The sequence below is a fragment of the Odontesthes bonariensis genome, chromosome 1 (assembly GCF_027942865.1).
Source record: "Odontesthes bonariensis isolate fOdoBon6 chromosome 1, fOdoBon6.hap1, whole genome shotgun sequence".
In the NCBI taxonomy this organism is placed as follows: Eukaryota; Metazoa; Chordata; class Actinopteri; order Atheriniformes; family Atherinopsidae; genus Odontesthes; species Odontesthes bonariensis.
This window is the reverse complement of record NC_134506.1, coordinates 36,830,768-36,843,088: the sequence shown is the minus strand read 5'-3', so window position 1 is coordinate 36,843,088 and position 12,321 is coordinate 36,830,768. Positions and strand designations below refer to the sequence as shown.

The window sequence follows — 12,321 nt, the reverse complement described above, 5'->3', positions numbered from 1 at the left end:
TAAATTTCTGTTAATGCTGCTTGAAGTAATCGAACAGTTGTATCAAATTTAGAACTGCCACTTTATTTATTTTTTCCTTTAATTCATCACATATGTTTGACCTGATCCCAAGAAGCCAAGATGTGATCTAAAGAAGTACCAATATTGCATTCAAAAGGCTTAACAGCTTTTTGTGCTTTCTGAAAGGTGCCCGACCACCTGACCTGTTTTCCAGTCCTGAGAGGTTAAACTCTGAGGTTCACTCACTTCTCAGCAGAACTAAAGATGCTGGATAGCCGTCTATTATGTAGTGGAGTGAGTGAGATGACCCTTTACTGTCATATTTGTGTCATTTTCATTTGCTGTTCTGCTGATGTCTTTCAGTCCCACCAGCGAGTGAACACACGCCTGCACAGACGATTTCAGACCTGGCTGGACGCCTGGGCCAAGGAGCATGTGACAAGTGAAATGGGTGCTGACAGCCACAAGTGGCTGATGGGAGACGGACAAGAGGGGCTGTTGTCCTGCACCACCACTTGCTGCCCCGAGGTCCTCCATTATCTCAACATTAACAAGTATCGGGTGAAGTATAGGACACTGTAGTACAGGTCTCTCAACTATGGCAGTAAACATCTTTACACAACAAACTGCCAGTGGATGAGTTCTCCAACGTTCTGTTACAGGATTCAGTTGCCAAAATATTTTGGGTTGTTCGCCCATGATTCAAAGAGGGTGGAATGTTTTTTGGTTTTTTTTCGCCTTTTCCCACACGTCACTGGAAATTCTGCAACAAATGTGAAACTGAAGTTTTGTCCATGTTGTTGTCACCATATTGAGCAAAAAAAAAAAAACTGCACACATTCTTTAGTGCAATTCACAGTTTAACCGAGAAAAAAAAATCTGGTTCTGATTTTTGTTACCAAACGTTATTGAGGAAAGTGTTTTATTTGGGGAACACCTCAACACTTTACAGAAAAATAGCTTTTCTCTTTAGGTAACAAGAAAAGGTACCTGTTACCTCTACTGAAATGTGTGGACTCGGGCCTTAATGTGGCTTCCAGCTGTAAACTTGTTTAGCCTGTGAATGTTATCCCTGTTGGTGGTAAAGGTGCAGCAGTGCACTACACGTATATGAATATATATTCAACATCTTTGGCAACTGCTTGGTAGATGATCATCATTAGTGCAATGCCAACTTTGTGTATCGAGTACAATAATTTATATTTGCCCAAACACTTTGTGTAAATATGTTGTTTATATCTAGATTTTTTTTCCCCTTATCAGGTGTTCTTGATGTGTAGCGTACGTTAACACATATATTGTCAATCTTTAGCCAGAGATTGCAGAGAATTTTATTAAGTGAAGGCAAACTTTTAACAGTTTTTTACCAAAGGAAGTTATTCAGAGACCTTTTTTAATTTATGGTCCGTTCAACGTGTTGCTCCTCACTTCTTTGTTTAGTAGGAAAGTTGCTCATTTTTTTTGTATGTGATTGGATCCCTTTCTATATATTTCTACCTTCAGTCTTTCTGGCATCAGCACCACACGTGGTTTGAAGATGATTGAATGTAGCCGAGCAACAATTTCTCCTTATGAAAGTACAGTATACCGTGTGTCTGCTTTTCAAAGTACTGAAGTCTTAAGAGTACTTTCAACTGTTTCTTGTATTTAAGCTTTGCTAAATCTTTACGACAGGTTCGGCGATATCTCGGTGTATCACCCATGAACTGTACACGAGTTGTTTTAATTTTCAATGGCCTGTGTTGTTGACAAACACAGTTTAAAGACTTGTGTACTGTTTAAGGATAAACAAAAGAAAAAAAGAGAGCAATAATTTCTTCGGTCGCAGTTTATGAAAGCTTTCAGTTTGTATTTCTTCCTGGAATACAAATGTGAATGTTGTATGAAAACCGAGAATTGCTTTTAGTTGCCTTTTCCTTTCTGCAGTTTGATAGAATTGGAATTGGACCTTTTGATTTTGTACATACGATTAGATGGAAGATGGATATCCATCGCACTAAATGCTGGACAGTTAGGGAGGTCTGTCAATAAAAGTATACACATGAGCAACAGGATTTTGCTGATCTGAACTCACCTGTGAGTTCACGGATAAATTTCACATTGTTACACAGGCAGGATGGAAGAAAAAACACAAGTCTGTAGATTTTCAACACTTTTACAACAACAAAAAAGAAGCTGCCTGACAAAATGTTCCTGAGCTCTCATGAAGGCAGTGGTCAGTAACATAACCAGCTACAGACAATCTTTAAACAGTTTAATAGTTGGGTTTTTATTTTTATAATTACTGTGTTTTATTATAGAATAACACAGGAAGCGCAGGGAGAGTTGATTGTACATACAGACATTGTTTGTATCTTGTTTCATGTGTTACTTCTCCTAACTTTTACAATGTTGTACATGAGTGTTAGTATGGTGTTTGGCATTAAAATATTCTTTGAGTAGACAAAAAACTCAGCTGACCACTTTCTTTTTTTATTACTGTGTTTGTTTGTTTTTCAGTCTTTCCACATTTTTATTTCGATTTTTTTTTTTTACAGAAAGTTTATTTATTCCTGCATTATTTATTGTATTACTGGTGCTGTTTTTGTTTTGTTATAGACACAAATGACTTTGTTTACTTCAAATGCCACCAAAAAAAGATATTTACAAAAAACAAAGTCTGAATTAAATTGTGAGTTGCACAGAGATGCAATACAATAGCTATAGAAATAGATAAATGGAGATGTTAATTGAATTTCCGTTGCTGACGGTTCGGACACCAGCGGGTTGGTTGTTGCAGGAAAGTTTGTATTTAGGATGTGGACTTCTGCTATTCCCGTACGTAGATCCGTGTGCAGATCACATCGTCGGCACCAAAGATCTGAAATGAGATTTGGGGAAGAAGATGGTTACAAAAAACTTTATTAGCAGTTGTATCTTGTTGCCATGCTTCATTGAGCCAGTCTTATACTGAATATGTTTTTGCTTTTATTGGTGTATGTAGTGCACAGATGGAGAGCAAGCAAGGGAAGAGAAAGAGTGGGACGGTATACAGCAAAAGTACTAGTCTGGTTTCAGCCTATTAATGAGATTTGGTGTCACTGAAGTTTTCTTACTTCTGGCTTTCTTTATAATTTTCGAGGACATGCACAGTTCTTATTTGCAGCCTTACACACGTGCACGTTTGATTCTATACATCAATGGGAACACTGTTGACACGGCTTGACCCCTAATCATCACAGCAAAATGCATCACCCTTCAGCAGTGTTGGTCATCTTACTTTAAAAAAGTAATTAGTTACAGTTAAAAATGACTGCTCCCAAAAAGTTATTGAGTTGGTAACTCAGTTACCTCATTGTAAGAGTAATTAGTTACTCAGCAAAGTAACTGTGACGTTATTTTTCGTGTTCTATACGCTATTATGTTCTATAACACCAAAGATGTTTATATTAACTGATCAAAGAATAAAAACACTATATACAGTATTGTAGAACATTTGGTATTTATTTGAACTCAATAGATTGCAGCCTGCCATGTTAGCATGTTTTAATATTCGAGTTGCTCGAGGCAGACGTGGATAAAGTCTTTTTTCCTGTGCACAGCGTGTATGTTACATAAACATTCTTTCCTTTAATTTCAATGAGCGAGAAGTAGTGCCGGTACTTCCAGTTTGAGAACACTACCTTTGAATTTCCCTGGTTCTTTGCCATTGTCGCTGTCTTGTGTTTGGCAGTCAGAGATAGCTTGAGCAGGGCATGAACCGGCCACCCAGCCAATCATCATAGCATTTGCAACGTGGTCATCATCCCCACCCCTGCTCTCTCCAGGCAGCTGATCTGTGGCCAAAACCTGACACCTTGGGCTTCATTCAACCACATTGTAGTAACATGCCACTTTATATTCTCAGTAACGGCAACGGCGTTGCAACGATGGGAAAAGTAATTAATTAAATTACTCGTTACTGAAAAAAGAATAATGCCGTTAGTAACGCCGTTATACTCTAACGCCGTTGTTTCCAACACTGCCCTTCAGGGCCATCTACACTAACAATTATAATGATGTGAGCGTCAGAACTGTAAACGACTAAATCAGACGAATGCCACCCACTTCAGAAATCTTATCATGACAACTACGGTGAAGTCTAAAGCTTAATTTATACCTCTTTTAACTGCCCTTGCGCTTGCGTTAATGGCTCGTGACGTTTATGCTTCATTTTGCTTTGTCGGCGGTTGCGTGTGCTGCGTGGCGATTCACCGCCAGGACAGTAGGTGGAGCAGCGGGTTTTTTCAATGACGACCTTAGAGAAGCCTACTACGACGGGACGGGTTGTAAAGATGTTCGTACCTGCGGACCTCTTCGGCAAGTCTCTCTTCGACTGGATTCATGTTTCTTCTTCGCTTTCTACCTTGGCGGTTGAAAACAGCGGTCTTTTATTAGGGGATGAAACCGGAAGATGAACACGCCGCCGGATGTGATGTAGATAGTGGTTTGTGCTCGCGTCTTGCGGGAAGTTTAGAAAATTGAGGTGGCACACGCAAGCACGCGTCACCGACCATAAATTGACCTTAAAGGTGGGGTATGAGATGTTTTCTGGAGCATTTTTTATCATATTGTCTGAAAGCCTCCTCATGACCCCATTGCACCCACTAAAATAGAATGTTTGGGAAAAAAAAATATTTTAGTCCATTGTAGAGGGTGTAGCAAGAGGAAATGTCTGACCAATAGAAGTAATGATGAGAGTTACTTCTATTGGATTCTGACACGGCAATCAACCGTCAGCCCCCCTCCCCCCTGCGCGTTCAGACTCGTGACTCGTTCATGTGTTTTGAAGGCGTGGTTTCGAGGGGTGGGCTGAAGGGAGAGGCAAGGTTGTGTTTTTCCAAGATCTCAGACCCACCTCTAAGCCTCTCCAGAGATGTTCGGTGACCCTCAGGTTGGGAAATAATGCTTTAGAGCATCAGCAGTCCATAAAAAAATTTTTTTTTTTAAAGTAAGAATGCATCTTTTATACACCATGATTTGTTCGACCTTCTCCTGTCACATCTTCATCAAGGTGGTAGATGCTGAAACTGACATAATCAATATAAACATTTAGTTTTATGTGACGAAATATTATTTTTGATAAAAAGTCTGAATCTTTCCAGGTTTGCAGTCTCGGCCTCATGTCTTGTGCCTCCTATTAAAAAGATTGTGAAACACTGAATAAGGGGTGGGGGTGACCAGTCCGAAGATTTGTGGGAGTCCCGGGGGGGGCATAGTGGAGGAAGAAAGGTGACTGCAACACCACTCATTATCATTGTGTCAGGCAGCGCAGTGTGACAGGAGGAGGGAAACGGGCTGGAGCTGTGAGTAATTGAGCTGCGACAACTCCATAACACCAGGCGCCAGTGACATTAATCAACAGCATGATCAATGAGGCCAATTAGAGCCCACAAGAGGACATGTAATTGGCATTTTACTGTTTTTATTCCCAGACCCCCAAATGGTCATTATAGTCCAGCTGTCTTACAGCATATCTTAGTGCAATAAGCCAATGCACGCTGTCTTTGTTAAGCTGCACGTCCATCCAGCTCTTCACTGTAAGACTAATTTCTTCATTAGTTGTCAAAGCCTCAAGTGTTTCTGTATTAGTAATACAAGCAGGTATGACATGAGTGATATAATGCAATACGGAGGCTCGGGAGATTGTTACAAAGCTTTGGACTACTCCACTGAACCTGTGATCTTTAAGTTTAGAATATTGAAACAATACTGAAGACTACAACAGGTAGAAAGGCTAGATTTTCCTTTTAAATCTATAGTCTGCGCGTAATAATCGATCCATGCTGTGCCACAGTTGTAAACTATTCAGAAATGTTGTCTTGTCCTAAAGTGATAATACTAAACAGTATTTAAATGTCTGTGAAAGTTGGCTCATTCATTTTCCTGCAGGTTTTGTTGTGGGGATTTTTGCATTAGTTTGTTTAACAACGTGACAAAAGTTATCAATTAAAGACCAATTAATGACGTTATGGATAACTTTCCCTATCATCCCCTTAATTTTATTGTAGCAGTCTGAAATCCAAAGAGATTTGATTAAAACTCACCAAAAAAAAGTCAATTGTTTACATTTACGAAGCTGAAAAAAGCTTTTGTTTTTGCCTGATGATTGTGCATTCGCTTCTGGGCCTTGCAGAAATGATGTTTCTCATATCTGTGCTGTGCTCTTTATTTTTCCTAATCCACTCCCGTTCACCATGCAGAAACATGGAGATCATTAACAAATTTGTGTGCAAATGCAATAATACATGTTTAAAATGTAAATTTGCTAAACATGATATTGGATCAAGTTTTAACAAGAACACCCCAGCATCCAGGATGTCAGTTCTTTAGATTTTCAGATGATAACTGAAATCCTGAACGAAGCTTAGCGTTTACTTGGAAAGCAGAGTAAGAATCATGGAAGCTTTTTGGTTTTTGACTTTGATGTTCAATTTTTACTGTGGATTAAGGTTTATGGAACAAGCTGACGCATTGGTACAAAATTCAGTTTGAATTTGTTTACACGCCTTTATTTTAGGTCAGAATTACAGTGGCAAATTGTTCAACATTTAGGCACTATAAGCTATTGAAGAAGAAAATGTAGAAAATATTAAGTCTTATATTCATATTAGCACAGATCATCCAAATGTGAAGAGATGCAGGATATCAGTTTGACCTCTCCCTTCTCACTTGTATTGAAAGTTGTGAAAGTTGAGGTTTTTTTGCTATGATTCATTCCCACATGCCTTTCAGATTACAGTCTATCACTATGAACAGACCAGACACACACACACCCCTCATCTTGAACAAAAACAGATTTGGTAAGCTCAAAGCTTTGTTTCCCATTTGAAAACCTGCAATGAATTAAAATTACAGCCCCTCCCACATGTTCTCCTGATTGCTGCTCTGCGGAGGCGAGTCACACTCACTAAAAAGATCTCCATCAAAGCCAAACTGGACAAAACTTTGTCCATCTGGCCTGTAAACTCAGACCAGATGTTTACTGTTTTTTAAGGCAGGAACTGGAGGCAGAGGTGTTTCTGATGGCTGCAAGACCACAAGGTGCTATGTGCAATGCAACAAACATATGGCAGCGAAATTGAATTCCACTGATATATTTAATAGGTTTCCCATTGGAAAAAAAATATTGCTGCAAACCTCTATATGTGGATATATATCTAGAAATATCTTATGATGCACAGATTGTCGTATCTTACAAAAAGAGACATATTTACACTCACCCAGAGGAGGAAATAATAAATGGATGGAGTATCTCATTGGCCAACCTGTTGGTCTTTAAAATGCACTCAAAAATAAAAAAGAATTGTTCAATGAACACAAAACGGGTGAAAAATTCCACCCAGCTATATGGCTTGCTTTCAGTATTCGTTCATCTGTTGTTTCCACTTAATATAAATGAGTCGGGTCAACGTAATCTTCACTGAAACAGAATCTTGTGATATGAATGAGTTTGTTGTTCCTGTTACTTTGACACTCTTGTTGAATTATTTAAACAAGGCAGATACAGTATGAGTAAACCCCATTCGACATCTGATGTAGGATAAATTCAACCAACCCAATTATATAAGAGTCGGCCCAAGTTAATGAGTTTAATTAACACAAGAGTATCTTGACCCTATCCAAACATATTAACTCGAAACAACAGAATTGATTCATGCTGACAGAAAACCATATAACTGTGGGGGGTTTTTTTTCAAGTGCATTGCTGAAAAAATCATGGTGACATATGATGATAAAATCCATCCTGTTGTTGGCAGAGTTCCGGTGTAAAACTTCTCCGAGTTATCACGGAATGAAGCTGCAGTTTCCTTCAGTCTCTTGATTTTTTTTCAGCAATCAACAATTACTTATTACTTACAATTACTTATTGTAATTGTTTGATTGACTTACAACCAACAAGAATGAATCGATTAACGAACCTGAACTCGGAGCACTTCTGCAACTATATTTCTGTTTAGTCAATACAACGCGTGTGTTTGTCGTTCCACGAGAGGTTACAGAACATTTCTGTTTATTCCCAAGGTCTTCGAATGTCTGCTTTACCCAGATAAACAACCCAAAAACCAGATATGTCACAGCGCACTGAGAATATTTGAAAGTATTTGCCTTTGTGCTGCCCCCCCCCCCCCCCTTTTTTTTTTTCTTTTGCCATACTTGCTTGAAAAGTCACAGCAGTTACTTTAATAATAAAAGTTTTGTGGCTTTAGTGAAGCTATTTCTTGGCAAAAAAACAAACTCAGGGAAGACACAATTCCCATAAAAGACTAAGTGTGTCCCATAACACCTCATTAAACCTTTTTGTGCAATGTTCAAACCTCTGACTTTTATACAGACTAAACTCACAAGACATATCTTGTGATTTACGAGGTTAAGGAGTGCTGGCAGGTGGATTTTGCCTCGGAACCAGACTCACTTTGTCTGTTTTCAGGCTGTTGAACAACTGATGGCTGTATCTCTGATGGAGATGTGAGGGAAGAATAAGCTTTTTCTCTTCGCCAGGAAATTCTCAGAATTGCTTTTTTCATTATATTGAGCTTTCCCTTTCACAATGTTGGCTGCTGCCCTTCAGCAGCGATTGTTTTTGGTGCATTGTGTTAATTGTCCCTCTAGCCAATCCTTTGTTTGCTTATTGGCAGGAAAGAAAAGTAGAAACACTTAATGGCCTGTGTGAATAAAAGATGGTGTTTTTCATCCCACTTTGCAAAACATCCAAACATCTGATGTGAGACTTTGGTCATTATGTAGAAAATCCATCAAACGGAGAGTTTGAGAACCACAGTTTTATAAAAGCAAACAAAGAGAACTGGACTTCAAACACTCAATTGGCCATTGGGAGTCTACAGCTGCACGCAGCACCCCTTCTTATCTGTCACCATATTTGTAATTACAGTAAACTTGAAAGCAAAAAGGAATAAACCACTCACCAATATCAGTTCATCCTCTTTGAGTTCTCTGCTCCAAAAGGTCTTCGGGCCGTTCTCACTCACCAGAGTCTGTTTGCAGTAAATCTTGTTTTCTGTCTCCCATGCTGCCACGCTCTAGACAACAGCAACACTTTAATGAGGTTTCAGAAATTGATATAATAGGTTCAGCTGAATATCAGCATTAAAACAAAGCTATAGCCAATTTGAAAGGTCTAGAAAACTTTGGCTTGCCGGTCTGACCGCGGCCAAGAAAATGATTGTACAGGTTTGGCTACCTCCACCCCACAATTTATCGTTGGAACACTGGTTGCATATGTTTCTGGACATTCTTTATCTTTAACTTTCTTCTGGACAAATGGTGCCAAACCAAGGACGGTACAAACTTGGTACAATGGAATTGCCAGAGTTAAAGTTACTGAAGAAAATCTAACGCACTTGTCTGTGTAACTGTTTGTGAACTGTTGTAAGTGTTATTTGGTTCCCATGTAGAAGGGAGGGGGGAGGGAGGGTAAGTTCAATAGCTGTGCTTTTGTCTGTTGTATTGATATTTGCTTGTGAATATCAATAAAAAATGAGTAAAAAAAAAAGCTATAGCCAATTTAGTTACTGACAGCTACTTTCAAAGCAACATAGTTTTAAGATTTTCCAATCGGGTTTTTGATTTCAGTATGGGTCAGTTTGAAGAGAGCAAAGCCCTTCTTTTTAACATTTATGTCTCGTCTTTTTTTCCTGGATCGTGTTTTTATGCATCTGAGAGTTTGACTGTATTTTAGGATGATTCATTCAGATGCTGATTTAAATTTGTAGCTTGTAACTGCTACCTATTCATTCATGTCTATAAGTTCCTATTCTTGGATGTGAGAAGTTCTGATTGATACAGTACTGTGCGAGTATTGAGCCATCCCTCATTTCTTTATATGTTGCAGGAAATCGGGAAATGGGAGCAGATATTTATTGAAATGTATGAAATGCAATAAAAAAAAAAATCAAGTTTGCACAATTCTGATAAGCTTTGAAGTCAATATTAGTTATGAGCACCTTTATTCTCCAACACAGTCTGAACCATCTTAGACAAGCTTTCTGTCCTTTCTTTAAGGAGTCTTCAGGAATAGTTCTCCAGGCTTCTTGAAGGACATCCCAAAGCTCTTCTTTGGACGTGGGCTGCCTTTTGTTCTGCTCTCTGTTAAGATGATCCCACACTGCTTCAGTAATGTTGAGGTCCGGGCTCTGGGGATGATTCATCCCTCCATAAAAACTTGTTGACACTGATTTTCAGTCCAGTTCTTGTGTCATTTGGCACAGCTCAGCCTTTTCTCCCTGTTTCCCTTCCTTTTCTTCTTGACAGCCACCCTTCCATGGAGACCACTTCTGATGAGGCTTCAGCCAACAGTACATGAAATGACTAAAGGTCCAGATGCATCTCAGTGTCCTGTGGGAGGTCTTTGATGGATTCTTTCCAATGTCTTAAGACCATCCCTTTCAGATACTGTTTATCTGCTGTAGATAGTTTTTTAGGCCTGACACTTCTTCTTTTGCCCTTTCACTTGTCCAGTCTCTTAACATCTTTAAGGACACGCTGCAAACCATGTCGAGATACGCCAAGATTTTGTCAGCAGTTTGGAAAAAAATACTATTCTATTTCTGCTAAATTCTGCTATCACCTTTGGTGTTTTTCAAAGATTCTAACCTGACCCAGTCTCTTGTGTCGGGTGCCTTTTAAATGGTTGAAAAGCTTTTAGGTCGGTATTAAATGGCTTAAACAGAAAAACATTCACATTGCTCTGAAAATGTTAAGATACAAGGAGTGGACTGAAAATGTGTCAAAAAGCAGCCAATGGCTAAAGAAAAACTTTGAAAGACTTTCAGAAAGCCTGGAGAACAATTGCTCAAGACCACTTTAAAAGACTGCAGGAAGGTCTGGCTGCTTGGAAGCAAGATATAAAAGTGTAGAGTTCTGCACATCCCAGTAGTTAATTCAGTTACCTTACACTTTCTGCCATCCACCGTCTCCTCATTGAACTCCTCACCAATGACGAAGTTGATCTCCGTTGTGCGAACTGTGGTGGAAGTCTTGATGTAAAAGTGCTCACCGTTCTGTTTTATCTCCACATGAGGCTTGGATGCAGCTGCCCCTGCAATCTTCCTCAACATGGCATTCACACCTGAAGGTACACACAAAGCTCCCTGTGAGCCCACAGTTAATATATTGATTTGAGCCCATGAGTGTCTAGAGGATGAATAGAATTCTCAAACAGGAAGTTTCAGTTCCACAGGTCACCACTTTCTATAAGACCTTCATTCTTCCTATTTTAGGGTGTGACACTGAGTTGTGTCCCCTCACATTCTTTCTGTCTGCCTCTGGCGCCTGGAGGTGAATCATCATAATTATTGTTTCAAACATGGAATTTGCCTCATTAACCAGAGGAGTGCGTAGTGGTCGAAGTTGCCTCTATTTCGGGCACACTAATACCACGGTGATGATACATCACCTTTACGTTGACAGGTGAAGATATTACAAAGTGAAGACATTTGTTTTCAGATTTTAAAAAAGGAACCCTACAGCAGCTGCGGGAGATTGTTATCAGCAGATGTTGCTGTGGAGGGAGCAGTGACAAGGTGATGAGAGGCAGGAATGTTGATGCTGTTACTTTGTTTAACTCTCCTGTTGATTGTGATTAATTCTGTTTTCCAAATGAGTGGAAGAAACATTAACCCTCCGTTATGCAGTAACTGTACAAACAATAAGATGAGTGAATGTTTCAGTCTATTTCCATTACTTTCGCTGATGTGCTCCATTAGTGCTTGTAAAGTACAATAAGGTGAGATCATTGTCTTGTCCTGAAATTCTTTCAGGGATGAATTTGTCTCCTGCAACATACCTTCTAATGGGAAACTATTTGTATGTAACCAAACCTGTAGTTTTGAGTTAAAGATAGATGCAGAACATTATCTCTCAAGGGTATTTTTATTACTTTAAGTACAAGTTTTTGCAGCTCAAATGTAATGCGGATCTTTAACTTTGCATGCGATTAAAAAAAGAAATCTTGATTTAGGTCTAACTTCTGGATTAATTGTCACAACTACCTGACAGACATTTTCAGTTTATGTTCAATCACTGGAACATCATTGAAAAACAAATCTTCACAGAATAAAAAAAAAAAAAAAGCAAGTCCTCACCCAAAGCTTTAAGCAACTCGTCGAAATTCTCGCTGCTTTTCATTTTCCAGGAGCCTGTAAAAATCGCCATATTTCTTGCGTTGTGTTTGATTCTGTGTCGGCCAACACCTTCTGTCCTCTGTCTCCCTGGATGCCTTTCTTCAGGCTCTTTCTCTCCGTCTGTCCATCCCTTCAGTCCTCCCTCCCTCTCCTCTTCGTG

At 39.2% G+C, this 12,321-nt stretch overlaps 2 protein-coding genes across 3 annotated transcripts in view; one reads left to right on the top strand and one right to left on the bottom strand.

The window, feature by feature from the left end:
- The window catches only part of LOC142380388 (paired amphipathic helix protein Sin3a-like), an 18,604-nt gene extending 16,154 nt beyond the window's left edge, over positions 1-2,450 (top strand). For both annotated transcript variants that reach the window (XM_075466223.1, XM_075466215.1), the window contains exon 21: positions 364-2,450. In XM_075466223.1, the coding sequence (XP_075322338.1) occupies positions 364-582 (219 nt within the window). In that variant the 3' untranslated portion in view covers positions 583-2,450. The remainder of the gene's footprint in view (positions 1-363) is intronic.
- LOC142380406 (cellular retinoic acid-binding protein 1-like) lies at positions 2,254-12,321 on the bottom strand. The gene is made up of 4 exons (XM_075466244.1): positions 12,123-12,321; positions 10,929-11,107; positions 8,946-9,059; positions 2,254-2,860 (listed from the first exon to the last, which is right to left on the bottom strand). The coding sequence occupies exons 1-4, from the start codon at positions 12,190-12,192 to the stop codon at positions 2,810-2,812; spliced, it is 414 nt and encodes a 137-aa protein (XP_075322359.1). The 5' UTR covers positions 12,193-12,321; the 3' UTR covers positions 2,254-2,809.

Coding starts and splice junctions, on each gene's coding strand:
- LOC142380406 (XM_075466244.1), bottom strand. CDS start 12,192: ATGGCGATTTTTACAGGCTCCTGGAAAATGAAAAGCAGCGAGAATTTC. Junction 11,108..12,122: donor CGAGTTGCTTAAAGCTTTGG/GTGAGGACTTGC, acceptor GTGTACCTTCAG/GTGTGAATGCCATGTTGAGG. Junction 9,060..10,928: donor TGGATGGCAGAAAGTGTAAG/GTAACTGAATTA, acceptor GCTGTTGTCTAG/AGCGTGGCAGCATGGGAGAC.